The 23,054-nt window shown below is 46.9% G+C and overlaps 1 protein-coding gene and 1 long non-coding RNA gene across 15 annotated transcripts in view; one reads left to right on the top strand and one right to left on the bottom strand.

Annotated features, from left to right (window-relative positions):
* Positions 1 to 23,054, bottom strand: part of FAM13C (family with sequence similarity 13 member C) — a gene marked incomplete at its 5' end in the record, with an annotated part of 79,860 nt that overhangs the window by 49,585 nt on the left and 7,221 nt on the right. For 6 of the 14 annotated variants that reach the window (XM_081190904.1, XM_081190911.1, XM_081190909.1 and 3 more), the window contains one exon: positions 2,354 to 2,410. Coding sequence is in view for 12 of the 14 variants with exons in the window: in XM_081190911.1 (XP_081047037.1) it covers positions 2,354 to 2,410 (57 nt within the window). The other 8 variants (XM_081190906.1, XM_081190912.1, XM_081190903.1 and 5 more) reach the window with 6 other exon arrangements.
* Positions 7,727 to 14,353, top strand: LOC308585350. Its single transcript, XR_014007314.1, has 4 exons — positions 7,727 to 7,836; positions 9,611 to 9,801; positions 12,688 to 13,014; positions 13,244 to 14,353. It is a non-coding gene; the product is annotated as an uncharacterized lncRNA (long non-coding RNA).

Below are 23,054 nucleotides of genomic sequence, written 5' to 3'. Positions count from 1 at the left end.
CCAGGGCAGAGCTACGTACAAATGTAACATTTTTAAAACTACAAAAAATATTGCTGAAAAGTGAGATGGTTGCGTTTGCTTAATCAGGCCATACTTTAGGCCTCTAATACTTTAGAAGCTGCTTTATACCAGGTCATTCCTATGCTGGGATAGCTCAGTTGGTAAAGCCTAAAACTCTTAATCTCAGAGTCGTGGATTCGAGCCCCACATCGGGCAAAATATTCCTGCATTGCAGGGGGCTGGACTAGATGACCCACATGGTCCCTTCCGACTCTACAATTCTATGTTTCTTTATTAGGTCTGACAGCTCGTGCATGTGGTCCAGTACTACCATCTGTCTAACGTAATTGGCAACAGCTTTCCAGGGTCTCAGGCAGTTGCTGTTGGAGCCTTTTAGCTGGAGATGCTAGGAACTGAATCTGTGGCCTTTGCATTTCAAGCATATACTTCAGCTGTGCTGCTTTTAACTTAAAGGTAAAGGTACCCCTGACTGTTAGGTCCAGTTGCAGACGACTCTAGGGTTGCGCGCTCATCTTGCTCTAGCCGGCATTTGTCCACAGACAGCTTCCAGGTCATGTGGCCAGAATGACTAAGCCGCTTCTGGTGAACCAGAGCAGCGCATAAAAACGCTGTTTACCTTCCCACCGGAGTGGTACCTATTTATCTACTTGCACTTTGATGTGCTTTCGAACTGCTAGGTTGGCAGGAGCAGGGACCAAGCAACGGGAGCTCACCCCGTTGCAGGGATTCAAGCTGCTGACCTTCTGATCGGCAAGCCCTAGGCTCTGTGGTTTAACCCACAGCGCCACCCGCGTCCCTTCTGCTTTTAATTTAGGGGTGAGCAAATTGGACTTTTCCCTTCCTTTTTGTGGAGGGGCAATCTGTCCAGAGCCACATGTGAACTGTGGGTGAGGTCATCCTTTTCTCTCACTGGCTTTCTGCCAACCCCTTCTATCTCTCTCCATCTCCCCTCCTCACTTAGCAGGCTACTGGGGAAAAATGTCTGAACTGACAGTGGTGGACTTTGGACTCTCAAATTTCTGTGGCACCCTGTGTGACACTGAACTTTGCCCCACCCCACCCCCACTTCTCATGTTCCATTATATGGCATTGTTGTGGCTCCCAGTGTAACCGCACTGGCCATGCTACCCTAAAACCGCCTCTGGAACTGATCACAAAGAGAGGACTTTAGAAACGAAGCTGGGGGTTGCAAATAGTTAGAGTAAGGGCCACACACGGTTCTAGGGCCTCGGGCTGTTAACCACAGCACACTACACATGTAGCGTGTCCCACCAAATACGTGATAAATCTCTTGGTTTTGTCATCTGCCTGAGACTACAAAAGAAGAGGTTTTCTCAAGACCTAGCAGGCCCCAAGACTTTACCAGCTTTTGCTTAATGGGAGATAAACTGTACAGATATTTACAAAACTTATATACCACTACTAGTGCTTTTTTCTGGGGGAATGCAGAGGTACGCACACCCCTAAACATTTTGTGAATCTCTGTACTTTTTTCCATTTGGTGTATTTATTTTTCCCGATTTGAACTATAAAATGGTGATTATCTTGAGTCAAAATGAGAGTACCCCTAAACATTTTGTTTTTTGAGGGGAAAGCACAGACCACTGCTATTACAGAAGACTCACGTCGTCTTGCATGTGGCCTTTAAGCAGTCTCCCATCCCAGCAATTGACCAGGATAAGACCGTCTCAGCATTAACAGTTTAACATCATGTGTCCTTGAGCCATTTTCAGGGAAATACTGGATAATTCCAAAAGAACTTCCTGTAATAATTTGTGAACCTGGCAAGCATAGCCTGCCCTCACAAATACCTTTCTCTCGCATCTAATTCTACTTTCATACAAAACATCTGAACGTAATATTGTTTCTCTCTCTTTTCGACCCAGTATTATCTGATAACTCCCAAGGTAATGACCCTTCATTTGCAGAGGTTTTTACTAAAGACATATGAAACTAAACTCAGAGATTTCACAGGTTCTAGGCAAAGTTTTATTCTAGGCAAAATTCCTCAGGGTATTTTTGGCCCAAGCTAAAATCTGAAAATTTGCCTCACATTGTGCAGCATTTAGTGGATAATAATGGGCTGAGGTAAGGGGGTACTGAACCCAGTATTTATCATAAAGTTTATCACCATTGTTGCCCTACATTTATAGAATTGTGTTTAGGCCTCTGTTTAAGTCTCCGGTCAGCTATGGAGTTGCTGTCTGGTAATAATTAATGCTTTGTTTGCAATTCCTAAGAAAGTGGTTCTTGAAAAATCCCTAAGATAAATTTAAAAAGAGATCTGCTTGCTGCATTTTATTTCCTTTTATAAAACACAATAGCAAGATACCTGTGGAGGGAACTGGCTGTTTGGTCTTCATGTACAGACTCTGTATCCTCGCCACACCTTGAAAATGGATATAAAATAATTATTGGATTTCTTCTACTTGGGTCTTTTTCAAGTAGCTAATATGTTCATTCTTAGGTCATAATCAATCAGTCTTTATTGCAGTCACAAGACCAGACAGGTTAGGTCACAAACGCTGTTCTGATAAATACAGATGCTCATTTTCATACGCTCTAAATAAAGCCTGCATAAAACAACCACACCAATTTTATCCTGTGCCTGCACTCCTTACCCATAGGAGGACTGTTAGAAGATCCAGCACCTAATCCTATGCCTCTCAGGAGTTTCTCTTGGGAGGGAATTACTTCAGCTTTGTGCTGTACAAACCCACTGCTATTGTGAAATTTCCATCCACCCTAGCAAGCATGGCCAATGGCTAGGGATAATGGGAGCTGTCATTCAGCAACAACTGGAGACCCAAAGGTTCCTCACATCTGGTCTATGGAGTTTGGGATTGTCCCAGTCCTATAGGAACTTTTCATGTGGAAACCCAAAAGAAAATAATGGCAAACGCGCAAGAACACAAAAATGCATAAATAATTTTCACTTCAGCATTCTCATGCCTGCCTAGTAGACATTTCCACTGAGTTAGAAGCAATGGCAGCCGCCATCACCCCCAAGCCCAAATATTTAAGGGCTAGATGCGATTAGTCAGTCATAATGGGAAGTTGCTCTGCACATTATCAAACACTTTATTATTGTAATCCTGGCCTTCTGGAAGTCCCATTTATATTCAAACAGAAAAAGGCCACACTGGATGCCCCAGCAAATTTTTCTGATTCAAAAAATGGCATTAAGAATGTTTAATACCAATAAGGAATACTTCCAGTGTGGTTTTCAATGAACTGAAAATAAAGTAGACTGAGAGAGCTTTCGGAACTACTTCAATTTAAAAACCTGACAGTTAGAAAGGTCTCCGAAACTAAACATCCCCAGAATCCTATGGGAGAAATACAAGATAAATATTTAACACGAGCAACAGTGCCGGCAAAATAAGGACATTCCTTTGTGCAGTCCTAGTAGAAGGAGGCAGTAAAGCATATCGAAGGTTTCCGTGGCTATCAGTTTAAATCAACCTGTCTCCGCTGGATTGCCAAGTCTGCACAAATGCTGCACTCACTCTCTCTCTTGCCTTTATATTTCACAATTATTTTGTGTTTATATTTCCAGTTTGCTGTCAGTGGAGCAGGGCCTATTCCTGATTTGAGAAACAGTCTGCAATGTGGTTGACCTCCTCCACTATTTACAGCATCTGCCTTCTTTGGTGCAATGGTAGTATTTATACTCTGCAACCATTCTTTGTTGAGAAGAGCTTGATATACCCAACTCTCCGTCTCTCTCCAGAAGTTGCTAGTGTTGATGAGGAGATACTCACTCAACCTCATATCACCCCAAAACTATTCTGCCTCCCCCCCTTTTTTATTATTGGAACGTTTATTTAGGATACATTAACACCGTATGGAGTCGTGGAATGCCCAACAAATAAATAACAGAATAATTACGTGTTTTGGGGGTTTATGTTTTTTTACAGGGGAAGCAACAGAGGGCAGAAGGGCACATGGTAGAAATTATAAAATTATGCGTAGCATGGAAAAAGTGTCTCATAAGAAAAGAACCCAGGAACATCCTATTAAACTGATTAGCAGGAGATCTGGGACAGATAAAAAGAGGTATACCTTTACACAGAACATAATTAATTTATGCAATTTGCTGTCGCACCAGACCTGGTGGCAGCCAGAAGCTTAGATGGCTTTAAAATGGGGATTAGACAAATTCATTGACAATAAATCTCTAAATGGTTGCCAGTCATTGAGGGGGGGCACATAGAACCACAAGGTTCAGTGCCAGCACACCCACTAGGGAACAACAGCGGTAGTAGGCTATTTCCTTAATGCACAGCTGGCGGGCTTCCCCAGGGCACTAGTTGGCCACTGTGAGAAAGAGGATGTTGGACTAGATAGAGCCTTTGCGCTGGTCTGTTTGGGCTCTCCTTATGTTCTTACATGATCCAGGACATCCTTTTATTACTAGAAATTATGAGGCGTATTCCAAAATTCCAGGTGTTTTCTACCTGGAAAATGAAATGCAGCAAATTCGTGGCCCAAGACTCACCACTGGTAGACAATTTTGTTATCTAACCATCAACACTAAGGACATGACGTTTGGTTCATATAGTAGAAAGCAAGCAAAACCACATCTCAGTGTGGGCTGTGAGACCTTTCGTTTGTTTGAATTAGAATTGGAAACATATTTGAGGCCGCCTCCATTCAATTCCCCTCCCTGTGCTTCTCTGTGTCCTCACCACCAACCTCATCCAATAGTCAGTCTGTATTTTGGTGGCACTGAGCATGCTCAGTCTTCATGGGACTAGTTGGAAGGACGAATTCAAAAAAATTGGTTGTACTTTGGCAAACTTCAAGGCTATCTGTGGTGGTGGTGGCTGCTTTGGCTGCTTAAAAAGGTAAAGGGACCCCTGACCATTAGGTCCAGTCGTATCCAACTCTGGGGTTGCGGCGCTCATCTCGCTTTATTGGCCGAAGGAGCCAGCCTACAGCTTCCGGGTCATGTGGCCAGAATGACTAAGCCGCTTCTGGTGAACCAGAGCAGCGCACGGAAACGCCGTTTACCTTCTCGCCGGAGCAGTAGCTATTTATCTACTTGCGCTTTGACGTGCTTTTGAACTGCTAGGTTGGCAGGAGCAGGGACCGAGCAATGGGAGCTCACCCCATCATGGGGATTCGAACCGCCGGCATTCTGATCGGCAAGTCCTAGGCTCTGTGGTTTAACCCACAGCACCACCCGCATCCCTTTGGCTGCTTATGTATTTAGAAGCCAGGATAGCTCAGTCAGTAGATCATGAGACTCTTAATCTCAGCGTCGTGGGTTCGAGCCCCATGTTGGGCTCAATTCTATTGATTTAAGACTGCAGCATGCACAATACAATTCTATGATTTAAAATTGCAGAATACAAACCATGCGAACTACTGTGTGTGAATCACATGTAAGCCAAACTGATAGAAATTAGCCAGTTTGATCCAAAAAATTGAAAAAACCACAAAAATACGAACCAACCACCCGGAGTCAATTTTTTAAAAAATGTTGCTGAGTAAAAAGTCCTCCCTCGGGCCTTGCCATTATGCAGACTAGTAATTAATTTTCTGCTTTCTTCTTCCAGTACCGGAGCTCAGATTGCATTATGAGGTAGATCGATAGAAATATTATCATTCGCTACACATGCATATATCCTTTTGGTCACAGCAGCTGTTGGGCTGGGGCTTGGTGTATAGCAATGCAAGCTTTCTGTCCCTATGGAAATCTAGCTTTTTCTCACGGAGACAAAAATGGCCTGGTTCAGACCCACTGCTGGTTCCACTCCTTGAGGAACATAGATTTATACTTAAAGATAGATCAGTTTTTACTCAATATGTCTGCACATGCCCAGTTTACTGTTGTATATCTGTGTTGGCAGCCAAACAATGCTTAAGGCGGTGACTACAGCTTGTAGCTCCCTTGGCACCACTTGGACTCTTAACGCCGAATCTGAGCAACATTTCAAACAGGGATTCAAATACAGAGTGTCCCCCGCTCTGCGCTTGTCCCTTCCTCCTCTCACTGAAGCCTTACACCAGGGGAGGAAATATCAGTTGCTCTGGGAGCAAAGTGGGTCATCAGGTATCGCCAACAAGAGGCAGCACTCTTGTTATTCTGCCCATGAGAAGATCACTAAAAACAACCTTCCTAATTAGCTCTCTACCACAGCTCTAACGTTTTTATTTTATTTTATTTAAACAATTTATATACTGCTTAACTACAATCGTTTTTAAGCAGTTTACAAAGACAGAATACAAAAAATAAAAATCAGTTCAAACTATAAAATCAAACTTCAACAAAAATGCCTGCTAAAATTAAAAAGAAGCCTTCAATAGGTGCCTGAGGCGCAGTAGAGAAGGGGCTTGTCTGAGCTCGACTGGAATTGGGCCCACAGTACTAAACACACATCTCCTGGTGGATATGAGCTGAGCATACAATCTATGGGGGGACCACTAACTGTTACTCCCCCAAAGACCTCAGTGAAGGGGCAGTCCTTGAGGTATCCTGGGTCCAAATCATTATGGGCCTTGTAAATTAATACAAGAACCTTGAACCTGGCTCAGTAGTGTATAGGCAGCCTCTGCAGGCTTTTGAGCACTAGGTTAATAGCACCAGACTATATAGTCTGTCCTCGTCAACAGTCTGGTCACAGCGTTTTGCTTGGAAGTCTTTATCAAACGGATTGCTATCATCATGCAGCTGATGGTGACTCACATGGGAACTCTCAGCACGCTGCTAATCATCATCCTTCTAGGAATATTACATATTTATATACATTGCAGCTGGGAATGTAGCAAACGCACCACGGCATTGCCGTGATCTGAAGCATCCCCAAGGGTAGCATGTGCTGAGTTCTAAGTGACCTTAGGTGTAAAAAAAGGGGAACAGCTTTTGCATTAGTAGTGGGAAACCAGGTATTGGCTTTCCAACAGAATCTCTGCTGCAGTAGAGAGAAGACCTAATACTATCAGGAGACTGGTACCTACGTAGCAAGGGATACCAGCAACAGTGGAAGGCAGGCATCAAACAGAGCCCAGAAGACCTGAGACAAGATCTTTTGCACAAATGAAGCACACCTCACAACTTTAAGACTTCCTGAAAATGGCACAATGAAGGGCATTAAGCACTATATTAGGCTGGGCAATTTCAGGGCTGTGCTAATGTACATGCCAAGGAAATATGTTTTCAAAATCCTGTTGCCATGTTGGCCGCACTACTGATGAATTGACGTACGGGTTTATAAGAACTTGAGATTGCTGCACACCGAGAGATAGAATTGTCATTATAAAATACATGTAACACTGTGGTCTTCTTCACTCAGAACCTTTAGCCAGTGCAGGAACCAAAATATCAGCAGGAAAATAGCTTTATATAAACTTCTTCAAGGCCCCACAGTCTGGAAAGTTTTGAAATATACCATGTAACTACAATGTAAGGATTAGAGCTTACTGCTCAACCAGAACCACTCACATTTTGCCATAGACATTTCAAGTAAGTGCCCCCTTTTCCACTCCCATAGAACCTAGCTCCCCTTTCCCCAGCAATTTTCCAGTAATTATTGTTGCTGTTGTTACTACTTCTGAGAATGTAAACTTGCTCACTTGGCATTGCCCTCACATTGCTTGTCCTCAGTGGCCTTGTTACTTAAGTCAAAAGTAATGGGCTACACAGGATTGTGATGTCATCCTTTTCACTACATGGTACTTGATTGGCTGGAGACACCCATGGGACCAATCTGAGGAGGAGGGCAAGGCAGCAGTCATGGGGGACAAATTGCACCAAACCAGCAAGAGCCAGAAGCAGCAACAGAACAAAACAAAAAAAGGAAAAGAAGGGTGAATGCTTGTACAATTGCAATGTGTTTTTTAGGGAGGGATTTCTACCTCATTGAATTCCATTTTTACATAGAATTTGAAACTGAACAATATTGGGTGATTATTTCTCAATAACACCTAAAATTAATATGGAATAAAATAGAAGACTGCCCAAATATTTTTACTGTGTAACTGCATGGTCTCTGGTTGTCACCAGCACACTATGGACAAGACATGACAATCATTTGCATGACAAGACATCTGCAGGGCTTTCAACTGTCCGTGTTGTAACTATGTCGTTTCGGGGCTATTTGGGATTGTTTTTTGACCTGTTATGAGTCGCCAGCCTACAAAATGCTCCCACAACACTGCCAAAAACAAAGCAGAGGTATGAATGAGTAAAAACCCACAAGGAAGAAGCTGAGTACCCATAGTGGGTAATTCAAAAAAATGAGCTATGACACTTTATACATCCTACAAGGAAAAAAAGAGAACGCTATTTTATATCCAGCCTTTGAAGGTTAAAAGCAAGCAGTTAATATATTCACAAAAATTCTAGGAATGATCCAGGCAGTTAAGTGTCCTGACTGCCATGGAACTTAAATGAGGGAGAGGCCCAAGAGTCTCCAAAACTGAAAGTCAGCACAGGGATCCCATTCAGTAAGAGAGTCAGCACTGCATGTTCATGGCGCATAAGGCTATGTGACTACTAGTCATAATGGCTATATAACAGTCATGATTCTAAGGCAGTGTGCCTTTGAATACAGGTCACTTGGGATCAGATGGCTGTTGTGCTCATGTTCTGCTGCCCATGGCTTCTGGTAAGCCACTGGGCATAGCTATTATGATTACCTCATGTCCTTGTGCATGACAAGAGCTAGCCGGGGAGTGAGAAAAACGTGCCCCCATTGTGTTATTTGCCATTCCCTGCCCATGTAGCGATGGATTGTGCTTTTTAAGTCATGAAGGGTCGCCAACCTTTTCAGGCCAATGGGCAAATATGGAATGTTGATGAAAGCTCTGTGGGCGCCAGTCACAAAATGGCCGCCACATCTACAAGAGCAGAGACGGGAGCCACAAAAGGGTGCAGGCCTGTCCTCCCCTACCACCGAAATCGGCAGGAGGAAATGGGGCCTACCTACGCCAACCACCAATGCGCTCACTCACAGGAAACTCTTTACACATCTCCTCTTGAGAGGCACAAGATGGAATCCAACACAGCCCTATGGAGATTGTTCTGTCAGTGCACAAGCATTTCTACATATCTGGGAGAACAATTCCCCCCCCACACACACTGTTCTTGGGGTTCCCCTGATCTTGCAGAGCAGATTTGGGGAGGTGCAGGGAGTGGGGGGTGGCATGGGGGGGCGGTTGAAGCCTCCCTGCATCAGCCAGCAGAGCAAGGTAGTTAAACCAATTCATCACGCTACCCTCCCTTTATAAAGTGCATCCCCAGACTGACCGGAAGAGAGAAATAATGTGTGTCAGAAAGGTGGGGGGGACAGATGCCCCCCCAACTATCCATGAAGCACCACATGTCACCCTCGGGTGGGGGGAAGGTTTCCTACCCTGGAGGACAGCATTATAGAATAAAGAATTACACGCTGGTTGATTTACAGAAAACCCAGAAAGCAGAACCACTATATTACAGCCAGGGGGAGGGGAAGTCTGCCAAAGACATACAAAAAAATTAAGGACAAATAAAAAAAAATAATCATTTACGGTCAACACACATGTATGCAAACTAAGTGACTGTCATTTACCTACTTATTATTTTGCTTTAGTCTTTTTTCAGGTTCTGCCACTCTGAGGCACCTACCATTTAAGGCCGAATAGCACAAGACACCAGAGACTGAGTTTTAAGTATTCAGGCCAATGGCACTTGCGAGAGTTTGATCCTTTCCCCTCTGCCAGTTTTCTTGATCTATGGTAGCCCCCTAAAAGCTGCCATTATTTTGCCCCTGGGAAAAGCGCACAACTATGCAAGTATGTCCCATAGCAGAGCCAACGGCAGCTCGGGGGTGGGGGGTGGGCAGGCAATGTAAATGGGGAAATTGGCATACAGGGGAAGCTTCTCCGCTCTAGCCGATTTTCAATGAAAACTAAAACACCAGGAAACCAGGCCACTCCAAGACGTGGTGCTGCATGAAGCTACAAACAAACAACTACCACCCCATTGCCAGCTGTAGCAAGCACTGCTCTATAATGGGTAGAGTGGTGGTGGTCAGAAGGAGCAGCCAGGGGCTGCCCCAGAGTGTCTGTTCCCTCTGTCTAACAGTTGGGCTGGCCCTGTTTGGAGGTGTCCTACATCTTCAGCTGCTACAGAATTGCTTTCTGAAGATGCCTGAATTTATTTCTCCTTCTGAGCCTTGTGAACTTTGAAACGTAATTTGTTTTTTTAGAGGGGAAGCAATTAAAAGCAAACAGGAGGTGTATCAGCAAATGGGAGGATACAAAGTAGTAACTGCTTGGCTTTAGTGCTTGGGTCGGAGATACAATGTCTCTGAAAATGGAGTTTCCAAAGGCTAGTAGCCCTTGATGGATCCTTCCTCTCTGAGGTTTTCTAATCTTCTTAAGAGCCATCTGAGGCAGTGCAACCTTTGTTTTCCAAAGTTTCCAAAACTGGTACAGTGGTACCTCCGGTGGTGCACGGAATCCATTCTGGAGCTCCGGTCAGATCCCGAGGAATTCGCAACCGGAGGTGCCCGTTCTGCGCATGAGCGCGGCGCATAGAGCACTTCTGCGCAAGCGCGCATGGTGGAACCCTGGAAAAATACTTCCGGGTTTGCCGCGTGCGTAACCCAAAGGATATGCAACCAGAAGTGTGCGTATCCAGAGGTACCACTGTTCTCCTTTTGATCACTGGAAAATTGGTGGATGGGTTGGAAGGTTGTAGCATGGCATATCAGCAAGTCTAGAAGTAACATATGCTTTGAGAAACTCTCTCAGGCAGCTGGTACAGTATAAGGCTCTAAATCTCAGGGTTATGGGTTTGAGCCCCACATTAGGCAAAAGATTCCTGCATTGCAGAGGGTTAGACTAGATGACACTTGTGGTCCCTTCCAACTCTACAATTCTATGATTCTGCCCCATGCAGGGGGCAATCTATAGATCAACTGGATTTCCCACCTTTAAAAATAACAAAAATTAAAGCCCCTACCTACAGGAGAAGGGGGGAATCATATTACGGTCAATACTGCTGTGAGGGGGAGATTTAAACCCTCCACCCAACCCTCACAAACACAATTTTCCAGATTTATATACAACAGCACCAACACCTTATTTGCTGGGGGAAAGCATACATGTCACATATGCAAGGTCTCTCCCCCTAAATAGAAGGGGGGTGATTAAAACAGGGGGGAAGTTAACTTCCACTTGGCCACTACTGTAGTCACAATCTGATTTGCCATCCTGCCCCAACCCACAAAAAGACCCTGTTCACTAACCCCCCCATCTGATGTGTCCAGTAGCACCCTCAAATACCTGGGAAACCCATTTCTCCCCAGCATCTGTCATTCAGAAGCAAACTGGTTCTGGTTCCATTTATCCATGGGCGTAGCCAGGAGGGGCAGAGGGCAGCTGCCCCCCATTGACCATTTGTGTTGCAGATAACTCAGTTCTGTCCCCCTCCTAACATAAACCTTACCCCACCCCAAATAAATCCTGGCTATGTCTATGCATATATCTAATGTCACACACTAACAGGTGTGCACAGGTAGACCTTGGATAGGGCAAGTGGGAGGAGCTTGGTGTGGGTGGAGTTGATGGGCAATGGGGTAAGGGTCTGACTTGGCACAATGTGTAGGCCTTGTAGCACTCCCACTTTCAGAAGCACCTGCTGGCAGCACTGCTTATTGCTAATGAAACAATACATATAATCTCTCCTGCAGTAACTTAGTCTCGAAAACACACCTTTATGCATGTGTTTAATGTATTTTGTTGCATTCCCACCATTTCCACAATGGAAAACTGTACTCCACACATAAACAAATCCATAAATTGTTTCCCTGCTCCTGACCTTGCTGAACCCTCATGTTTCCTAGCTCCAAAAATATAACGGGGGGGGGGGGGGACGTGATGCAAAAATAGACCACAATATTCCAGGCATGGCACATGCTCTAGGAATCCACAACTGCAGCTCACAATAAACTCAGCAATATTCAGATATGAAAATGACACCTTGAAGGAAAGCAGCATCAAGGGGTTTTTAATAAAATAAAATCTGGGGTCATTAATAAAATAAATGCATGCATTTTTTCCCCACACTGTGCATTAACTCCCAACAAGGCGAGGGGTGGGGCGGATTTTGCCAAATCTGCAGGAATTCAGCGGTTTCCCCTGAAAACATGCTTTATGGTGTGGTTCTCCCCCCCCCCTCCCTCCCTCCCGCCCACCCGCTCCTGCCGTCACTTGCTACAGAGCTCATGTGCTCTCCTAACCCTCACGTACTGGCTCGCCCCGATTTACAACCAGCTGGATCGTCACCCTCTTTTCTCTCGAGGCGTGCCCTAGGCATAAAACTCCTCTCTGTGGAACCGTGCGAATCAAAAGCAGGAACCCCGCCATCTGCACCAACGCTGACACCCGTACTAGAGGTTGCCAGGCGCGTCCAGCTGGTAAACAGTTAACTACTCCCTGCACGTAGAGAGAGGTTGCTCGCTTATTGTGTTGCAATTCGGCCGGCTCGTAATTTAATGATGACTACGGGAGGGGACATGTTTCTCCCCCCCCCCCTTTCCTTTCCTACCTGCCTTCCATGCAAAGGGTTTGAGCAACGTATCCATTGGCCAAAAAGCATACCGTTGCCATTCATCATGGGGGGGTAGGCAGCCGGGGGGCAGCCACTGAAAGCAGGCACACTTACTCTGGCAGAGCCGAGCTGCTGAAGGAATGGTCCTGGATGCTGAAGCAGAAGCAAGAAAACATCGGAGGGGCTGATCAGAAAGGCGGGCAGGCTGCTTTTCCGCCGCCTCCTCGGATCCTTCTCAGCGGCTGCAACCCATGCAGAGGCATGGCACGGCGAAGGCGAGATTATCCTGCGGGCGGGCGCGCGCGCCGGCTAGCTCGGCGTACACAAGGCTGTGTCCTGGCCTCTTCTGCACATGCTCACCATCCGAGGACCCCCTGGGATTTCTGCGTGTCAGCCTTGCTGGAAACCACAACGCCCATCAGGCACTGCTGCTGCTGCGCTGAATGAAGGTACAGAAACAAGGACTAGGCGAGGAACGCGCCCTTGCGCGCGTCTTGGGGAACTGGGGGGGGGGGGCGGGAGAGGAGGGAGCAGCCCACGCGCGCACCTCGATCTCAGGCTTTTGGCGCGAGCCTCTCGCCACACTTGTCGGTCCCTGCGGTAGGTGCGAGGATCAGGATGGGCTCCCTTTCCTCCCTGCCGCCAAGATGAGTCATCTTCGGAGATTCCCTTTCGCAGGTTCTGCTCGGCAGCGCGACGCCTCCCGGGAGACAGAGCGAGAAAAATATCCCGCGCCGCTTGGAGAATTAGGAGGAGGAGGAAGCGCGCTCACCATTGCAATTATGGCGATTCAAGAGGTGAAGTTGTTTCTCTGTGTGTGTTTATACATGTGGTGAGAGAGAATCATAACATTGTAGAGTTGGAAGAGACCCCGAGGATCATCTAGTCCAACCCCCTGGATTGCAGGAATCTCAACTAAAGCATCCAGGACAGATAGTCATCCAACCTCTTCTTAAAAACCACCAGCTCCCGAGAGAGTCTATTCCACTGTCAAACAGCTCTGTCAGAAAGTTCTTCCCGATGTTTAGTTGGAACCTCTTTTCTTGTAACTTGACGCCATTGGATTGAGTCCTATCCTCCAGAGCAGGAGAAAACAAGCTTTCTCCATCTTCCATGTGATATTTCAAGATGGTGATCATCAAGGGCATCTTACCCATAGAGGATAGTGGCACGGGGTGCCAAGTTCTGGAGGGCACCAGGGAAAAGGCGGAGGCTGGACGCGACGCCTCCCGGCATCAGCTCGCCACCCTCGCCATGCCACGCCGAAGCAGCGCCACGCCCAGAGCCTCCGTCTGCCATGGCCACCACGGCACAAAGTGGCCAGCTGAGCTGGGAGGTGCTGTGTCCAGCCTCTGCCTCTTCCCCGCAGGAGCCACCCTCCAGCTGCTGCCCTCCTCCTCTAGCCCCGCTGGCAGTGCCGTCCTCCCTAAAAAAAACTCTGGGAAACCGGGGGGGGGGCACCAGAGGAAGCTTTGCACCACGGCGCCAGATATGCTTAAGACGGCCCTGGCGATCATATCTCCCCTTAAGTCTCCTCTTTTCCAAGCAAAATATACCCAGCTCCTTCCATCATTCCTCATAAGGCTTGGCTTCCAGACCCTCGATCATCTCGGTCGTCATCCTCTGCACACATTCAAGCTTGTCAATAGCCTTCTTAAAATGTGGCACCCAAAACTGGACACAGGACTCCAGGTGTGGTCTGACCAAAGCTGAAGAGCAAACTAACTAAATGAATTTCAATAGAAGGTCATATTGAATCCTGATTCTGCCTTCTCCATACACTTGATCTTTCACAGGGGAAGAAGAAGAAGAAGAAGAAGAAGAAGAAGAAGAAGAAGAAGAAGAAGAAGAAGAAGAAGAAGAAGAAGAATTGGTGTTTGGGGAAACAGAGGTTGCTGCACTAAATATAGAACACCATGTGCACCTGCAGAGAATAATCTGTCTATATCCTGATCTCCCTCCCCAAGAATAAATAATCTGAAATGTAGGTAGGACAGGCAGGGGCGTACCTAGGGGTTGGAAGCTTGGCTGCCACCAAGGGTGCAGGCCCAGGAGGACACAAAACTCTCACCTCTCTGCTCTGGCTCAGAGTGGCCTTTCCTCCCATCACCAGTCCAAAGGATTGGCTTTGCTTGCTCTCAGTGTTGTGGTCACCAAAATTTGATAGGTTTTGTGCCACAGTGATGTCATCACATTCCATTTATTATTATTATTATTATTATTATTATTATTATTATTATTATTATTATTATTTATTTGTACCCCGCCCATCTGGCTGGGTTTCCCCAGCCACTCTGGGCGGCTTCCATAGAAACCAAAAATACACTAAAATATCACAGATTAAAAACTTCCCTGAACAGGGCTGCCTTAAGATGTCTTCTGAATGTCAGGTAGTTATTTATCACTTTGACATCTGATGGGAGGGCGTTCCACAGGGCGGGCGCCACTACCAAGAAGGCCCTCTGCCTGGTTCCCTGTAGCTTTGCTTCTCGCAATGAGGGAACCACCAGAAGGCCCTCGGCGCTGGACCTCAGCGTCCGGGCTGAACGATGGGGGTGGAGACGCTCCTTCAGGTATACTGGGCCAAGGCCGTTTAGGGCTTTAAAGGTCAACACCAGCACTTTGAATTGTGCTCGGAAACGTACTGGGAGCCAATGTAGGTCTTTCAAGACCGGTGTTATGTGGTCTCGGCGGCCGCCCCCAGTCACCAGTCTAGCTGCCGCATTCTGGATTAATTGTAGTTTCCGAGTCACCTTCAAAGGTAGCCCCACGTAGAGCGCATTGCAGTAGTCTAAGTGGGAGATAACTAGAGCATGCACCACTCAGTCCGCGGGCAGGTAGGGTCTCAGCCTGCGTACCAGGTGGAGTTGGTAGACAGCTGCCCTGGATACAGAATTGACCTGCACCTCCATGGACAGCTGTGAGTCCAAAATGACTCCCAGGCTGCACACCTGGTCCTTCAGGGGCACCGTTACCCTATTCAGGACCAGGGAGTCCTGCACACCAGCCCGCTCCCTGTCCCCCAAAAACTACTTCTGTCTTGTCAGGATTCTACTTCAATCCATTAGCCGCCATCCATCCTCCAACCGCCTCCAGGCACTCACACAGGACCACGGACGCGGACTTATAAAAAATATTGGGGGGGGGCCGGGAAAGCTCATGAATAATAAATAAGCTCATGAATATGCAAATAAAGTGGCGCCGCCTCCTCGTGAGAGAATAGGGGAGAGCGTGCTGCGCCTATTAATCAGCTCCGGAGCGGAAATTGGGTGGAGCTTTTGCTCGGGAGGGAGGGCAGGAGGCATGCAGCCCGATCCTGTGCATTTTGGGCTGGGGGAGGGGCGGCGATGGCGCTCTGCTGAAGGGGCACCGGAGATTATTGGGGGGGCGGAGCCCCCCCAAACGAATTTTTGAGGGGGCTTGGGCCCCCTCAAGCCCCATGGAGTCGGCGCCTATGCACAGGACCTTCACCGCCTTCGCTGGTTCTGATTTGAAAGAGAGGTAGAGCTGGGTATCATCTGCATATTGATGGACACCCAGTCCAAACCCCCTGATGATCTCTCCCAGCGGCTTCATATAGATGTTAAAAAGCATGGGGGAGAGGACGGAACCCTGAGGCACCCCACAAGTGAGGGCCCAGGGGTCGGAACACTCATCCCCCCCACCACTTTCTGAACACGGCCCAGGAGGAAGGAGCAAAACCACTGTATAACAGTGCCCCTAGCTCCCAGCCCCTCTAGACGGTCCAGAAGGATGTTATGGTCGATTGTATCAAAGGCCACTGAGAGATCCAGCAGAACTAGGAAACAACTCTCACCTTTGTCCCTAGCTCGCCGGAGATCATCAACCAGCGCGACCAAGGCAGTTTCAGTCCCATGATGAGGCCTGAATCCCGATTGGAAGGGATCCAAATGGTCCGCATCCTCCAGGCGTGTCTGGAGTTGTTCAGCAACCATGCGCTCAATCACCTTGCCCAAGAATGGAAGATTTGAGACTGGGCGATAGTTGGCCATACTGGCCGGGTCTAAAGATGGTTTTTTAAGAAGCGGTTTAATGACCGCCTCTTTCAGTGGATCTGGGAATGTTCCCTCACAGAGGGAAGCATTCACCACCCCGCAGAGCCCATCGCCCAGCCCTTCCCGGCTTGCTTTTATTAGCCAGGATGAGCAAGGATCAAGGAGACAGGTGGTTGGTTTCACGCGTCCAAGCAGCCTGTCCACATCCTCGGGGGTAACGGATTGAAATTGATTCCATGCAACTTGACCAGACAGAGCTCTAGCACTCTCCCGCCCCAGCCCTGCTCCCACGGTGGTATCTAGCTCCTTCCGAATATGAGTGATTTTATCTGCAAAAAACTTTGCAAAATCGTTGCAGGAGATCTTGGGGTCTTTACAAGGCCCCTGTGGTAAAGGTGGTTCCGTTAAATTGCGAACCACCTGAAAGAGTCTCCTGCTACTATTTTCTGCAGATACAATAGAGGCGGTGAAGAAAGTCGTCTTCGCTGTCGCTATCGCCACTTGGTAGGCTCGACGTTGAGCTCTAACCTATGTCCAGTCAGATTCAGAGTGAGTTTTCTGCCACCGACGCTCTAGCCGTCTCAGCGATTGTTTCATCGCCCTCAGCTCCGAAGAAAACCACGGGGCTGTCCGGGCTCCATGCAATCGGAGAGGGCGCTTCGGAGCCAGACAGTCGATAGCCCTGGTTAACTCCGCATTCCAGCGGGCCACCAGGGAATCAGCTGAAAGGCCATCAACATGGGATAAAACATCCCCTACCACTCTCTGGAAACCATTTGGATCCATTAAGTGGCGGGGGCGGAGCATCCGAATTGGTCCCACCTCCCTGCAGAGAGGAAGGGTCGCAGAGAAGTCCAGTTGCACCAGGAAGTGATCTGACCATGGCACTTCTTTTGTTTCACTTTTACTTCGTGTCAGATCACCCACGTCACTAGAGGTGAACACCAGGTCTAAGGCATGCCCATGACTATGAGTTGGGCCAAACTTATTCAGGGACAGCCCCATGGAGGCCATGCTTTCCACGAAGTCCCGAGCAGCCCCTTGTAAGGTCGTGTCGGCATGGATGTTAAAATCCCCTAGGACAACCAAACTAGGTGTCTCCAGGAGAAAGTCCGCCATGACCTGAAGCAGCTCAGACAGGGAATCCTTGGTGCAGCTGGGAGGTCGGTACACCAAATGGAATCCTGTACTGCCCCTATTGCCCAACTTCCAGAACATGCACTCAGAAAACTGAATCTTCCCAGTAGGACGCCTGGTGCAAGCTAGTGACTTCCTAAAAATCACTGCAACCCCCCCCCCCCGCCCACATGACCTGGGTGGGTTGCTGTGCGTAAGAGAAACCTGGTGGGCAAGCAGCGGCAAGGACAGGCCCATCTGCTTCCTCCAACCAGGTCTCTGTCACACATGCCAGGTCAGATCCTTCATCCACAATCAGGTTGTGGATGGCAGTGGTTTTATTCATCATTGACCTGGCATTACACAGCAACACCTTCAGGTCATGTGGGTTTCCCCTGTTGATTCCAGTATCCATCCGGTCAAGGCCAGACCCGGAGGCAGGGATAGTCTTCAAACAACGACTAAACCTGCCTCCTTGGTAATGACATGGTCTGGTCTTAGCATAACTCCACCTCCTGCCCATGACCACCGAGATCGGATGTCCCAGTGCTTCCCCCCCTGTGGAACTTGTCCCAGCCATCGTGTTGGCTGGGGCCCCACTCCCAGGCAGCCCTGATCCCACCCCCTTAAAAACAAAACATAAACTATACAGAACCAATAAAACAACAACAACAAAAGGAACAAAACAATTATACTAAAATTAATCCCCAACCAAATATCCATCCTGGACATTTCCTGATAAGTTGGGAACACTTACAGAAGACAAAATCCCAGGTAAACACAAACGGCACTAAAGCAATAATCGTAAGGGAAACCAGAGGCTATAAATGCCTGTGAACACTTGGGCAGTGTGTGAGAGAAATTTCACTGTTTGGCAACCCACCCACCCCCTGGATAGCTTGCCCTTAAAAAAAACCAAGGGGGGAAGAAAACATTTTACCTCAACAATATTCAAGGATGAAAATCAATGCAGGTCTGTTTCGTACACCATGTCTGTGCTATGTGATAAAGCCGCCACATAAACTTGTAAGGAATATTTGTCCGAAGCCAGTGGAGTATTCAGTCCTAGCAACAGAATAATGATATTTGTAATCTGGGGGAATAAAATGTTTGCTCAGCTGGTGCATAGGCAGCACAGTGAATACTAGAGAAATCCACATTCCTTGGTGCACAGGAAAACTGAGCATCTCTGCTTGGTTGCTTGTGGCATTTGATGTCAGTCCTACAAAGCAGGATTCACAGTGATTGCAGGCAGTAGCAGAAGAACCCTCTCCGGAACCAAGGTGGGACGCCGAGGGGCGGGGCAAACCGCCCGGTGACACACGCACGGCAACCATACAGGCTGCCACGCGTGCGCACTCCATATGGGCCGCTGCTCATGAGCGGCAGCCCATACGGTTGCCGTGTGAGAGGCATCCCGGACAGATGCCCGTATGGACGGCGCGCAAGAGCGGCAGCCCATATGGATGCCACATGAGTGGCACCCATTATGACTATGCACACCCTTGGTCACTCTACAGCTGGGGGGAGGCAGGGGCCATCTTGTCACACACACACCCCCAAGTGGCACCCGTGGCAGCCCGCCCCTTCCGCCCCCCACTTCATACGCCCCTGATTGCAGGGCCTTTATTTTTATGTTATTTTTCACAGAGCCTAGATTACTTCTACTGAACTGCCTCCCACGTTGTCCTAGTGACCGCTAGGGTTTACATTCTGTTCTGTAGCATACATGAATATTATTTCTTGGGAAATAAGTTTTTTTAAAAATCAAGGTGACTACAGTTGAAGGAATGATATGCAAGGAGAAGCCAAAGCTGAGACTGCTGACTAGTAAACTAAAAAGTATTTGCTTACGACACACACACACCTCTACAATCTTGGCTCCCAAACTATGGGAGTGCAAGAAAAAATGGGGAAAGCACCCCAAATGAACAAGATAAAAAGGAAAACAGACCCCCAGTGTTCACTGATGCAAATCTCTTAAAGTTCACTGTCTTTTGGAGTAAAACACTCCAATGGACAAAAACAATGGACAGCGTTAATGCCAATGGTTCTTAAACAAATCATAAATTGCTTTGGGGAGAAATCAGACGATGATAGTCTCTACAACCTGCCATTCACTACTTAAAAGAATTTTGAAGTCAATAATGAATAGCCGGTGGTTATGGTTATTTGTTATAATTCTTTGGCAGCTGTTAGGTTGGCTGTCTGGTGTTTTTGATCCAGGTTGCATTCACATTTAAGAGGGGGGAGGGGCTGAACTGCAACTCCCATCATTCTTGCAACTGGCCATGCTTGCTGGGACACAGGAGTTGTAGTTCACAGCAACATCTGAAGGGCCAAAGGTTCCAAACACCTGCCCTAAGCAAACCTTTAGCCTGAATCAGAGTAGGAGGTTCTTCTTCTGTCTCACAAGGAAGTTGTGGCTGTAACTTAATGTACGCATTTAACAATTTAATAATTAGTACAATGAAGCTTCATTGCCTTTGATCTTATGAGGCTATTTACTCAATAATAATTACTTGTTTCTGTTTACTACATGGGCATGGTTATGGTTTAATGTGCACAAGTTGTTTACAAGACTTTGCAGAGAGGGTTCTTCTGATGAGAAATTCCAGAGCTTAAAATCTATGATTAATGAACAGATTCCACAGATTAAGTGATGAATGCTTTCAGCTCTGCTGAGAATATTACTTGTTTGGGTTTCACTGCCTTATAATTCTCCAGAATGGCCATGGGCCTCGCTTCCTGTTTGCAAATAAGGTTTGCAAACAAATCTGCAGTTCTTCTCACTTCACTTTTTTTGGGAAGGGTTACTCATATTTATACATAGTGCTAACAGCACTGACTAAAACCTCAAAGGAGAAATATTAACAATGATGTAAGATGCTGTAAAGGTGCAGAGTAGGAGATAAGAGTTTTAGCATAGAAATGACTAACCAGGATTTAAGGGTTTAAAAAGAAAACCCACAGAGAAAAGCACACGAAGCATTATGGTTTAGTTTTTTAAGTAAAAACTTTGACTCTGTTGTACTTTGGCATTTTGCATTTGAAATCTCCAACATGCTAAAAGGGAAAGGAACTGGGAGTGTCACAAGAGTGACGTGTTCAGTGTTTCCACCAAATGAGAAAAAAGAAAAGTGCCCCAGTGCATGGTTTAAGTTCATGACTTGCATCTACAAAGTCTTGAGCTCAATCTCCAGCATCATCAATTAAAAGAATCCCAGGTTGCAGAAGAGGGAAGGGTCTTGCCGGAGTTTATGGAGAGCTGCTGGCTTTGGGACCCTGGCTGAGGGTGATGGAAGTTTCAGCCCCAAACATTTGGAGGGCACAACAAGGTGCGGCTGGAGAAGACAATCCTGGACTACATAGACCAGGTGTGGGGAACCTCTGGCCCTCTGGGTGTTGCTGAACTATCATCATTCCTAGCCACAGGCCATGCTTGCTGGGACTGATGGGACTTGTAGTTCAGTAACATCTGGATTGGTCCGTGCCAATGACCTGACATTATGCTATATAAGGCAGCTTTGTAGTTTGTCTCCACAATCTTAAACAAACTTAACTGTGTTAAGTACCACTGAATACAGTGGGATTTACATCTGAGTGAACAAGCCTAGGATTGTTCTAACCAGGTTATAGTTCTGCACCTGTCTCCCTTAGCCAATTCATGGAGGCTATGGACAGGGTAGATGAAGGAAAGTGTCCTCTCCACTACCACACATCCATGTCAAGTGGTAGGTCCCTTAGTAAGTCTCCTGCTCCATGTCACAGTGAGACACTGAGGTAATATCCATCACCCGGGGGTATCTGGGGTGTCCCTGTTCACATACTGAGTTCAGTATGAATGCATACACATTTAAAGATGTCAGCAGTGGCCTGTTGTGGTTTTTTCTCAAGTGGGCTTCGCTTTAGAACATATGGACATAAGAAGAGCCTGCTGGATCAGGCCAGTGGCCCATACTAGTCCAGCATCCTGTTTTCACAGTGGCCAAGCAGATGCCTGTGGAAACCCCACAAGCAGGACCTGAACAAAACAGCATTCAGAAGCATTACTGCCTCTGAATTGTGGAGGCAGAGCATAGCCATCATTTGAAATTTAAGATTTTTCACCCGGAAATGCATTACTTTACACTTGCATTTGCCATTTTGCTGCCCGTTCACTCAGTTGGGAAAGGTCCATTAAAAGCTCTTCACGATCTCTCTCTCTTGTTTTCACAACCCTGAAAAATTCAGTACCCTCAGCAAACTTGGCCACCTCACGGGTCAGTCTTAACTCTACATCTCTCCATTCAGCGTGCCTGTCCCATTTCTATGTGTGCACAGTTTTGCTGCCCAAGTTGCTTGCTACCACACATTTCACAGAATGAGGACACGTTTTACCTCAAGACACTTGGTCATTTAGCAGTTCAGGAAAAAAGCTTTGATCATGCATCCCCTTTAATATATGTATTTTTTCCTTGCAAGTGTCAGGAGGAGGAAATTCTATTTCACCAAAAGCAGGTTCTCAGCAGAGCATGACCTAGAGGCATACATAAGCAAGAATCTAGAACAAGCAAGACAAAAGGCAGCTCGCTAAAAATAACCCAGCTCTTCATTTTTCTCTATGTGGAGCATTGTGCCAGCAGGCTTTCTTATTCACTTCAATATAAGGAGGCACACACAACCTTTGGCACTTCATGTCCTGCTGAAAAAGCTGAGGATTCTATAGGTAGGGCAGCCTTTTGGGCACAGAACAGCCCCCGCTGCCCCAAACACTGCTGGATCAGTAAGTATTGATATCTCCATGCTTGGGTATGGCTGAATCGGCCTCTCTGTTTTTTCAGCACATCTTACATAAATGCATCCACTGTAATGCAATAACGCAAGACAGAGACATGTGAAGACAAACATCACACCTAAACAAATGGGTGGTGTGGCTGCCTTTTGTTGGACGCATATTACCCCCATATTCTGTATTGATCGCTTATCCCGGATCCAACAGCTTCTCTCTCTGCTTGCTCTGGTTAACCATTAAATCAAGTTTTATGAAATCCAGGGGAAACCCAGAGAGATTTGCTCCACTTCCTAAACTGCTCTGAAAACAGCTCTTAAATGGGATTCCTCATACTTTTCCCTGGAGTTGCATTCTGGGGCAGTCCACCTCTTCACCTTCTTTCCCTGCCTCCCCTCAAGAATCATTTTCCAGTTGTCTTTCCAACTTCTGAGCAGAGCTCTTCTGGTCCTTAGCATTGCTGACCCGACTGATCACATGATATATGCGCAAAACACGTCTGCTGCCTTTGCAGTTCATTGTTTCTTTCGATTTTGCCCTCATTTGTTTTAAAGATACATGCAGGTCCAGCTATGTGAACGTAATC

This window comes from Podarcis bocagei (assembly GCF_964188305.1).
Source record: "Podarcis bocagei genome assembly, chromosome: 4".
Taxonomy (NCBI): Eukaryota; Metazoa; Chordata; class Lepidosauria; order Squamata; family Lacertidae; genus Podarcis; species Podarcis bocagei.
This window is presented reverse-complemented; position numbering and strand designations above follow the sequence as displayed.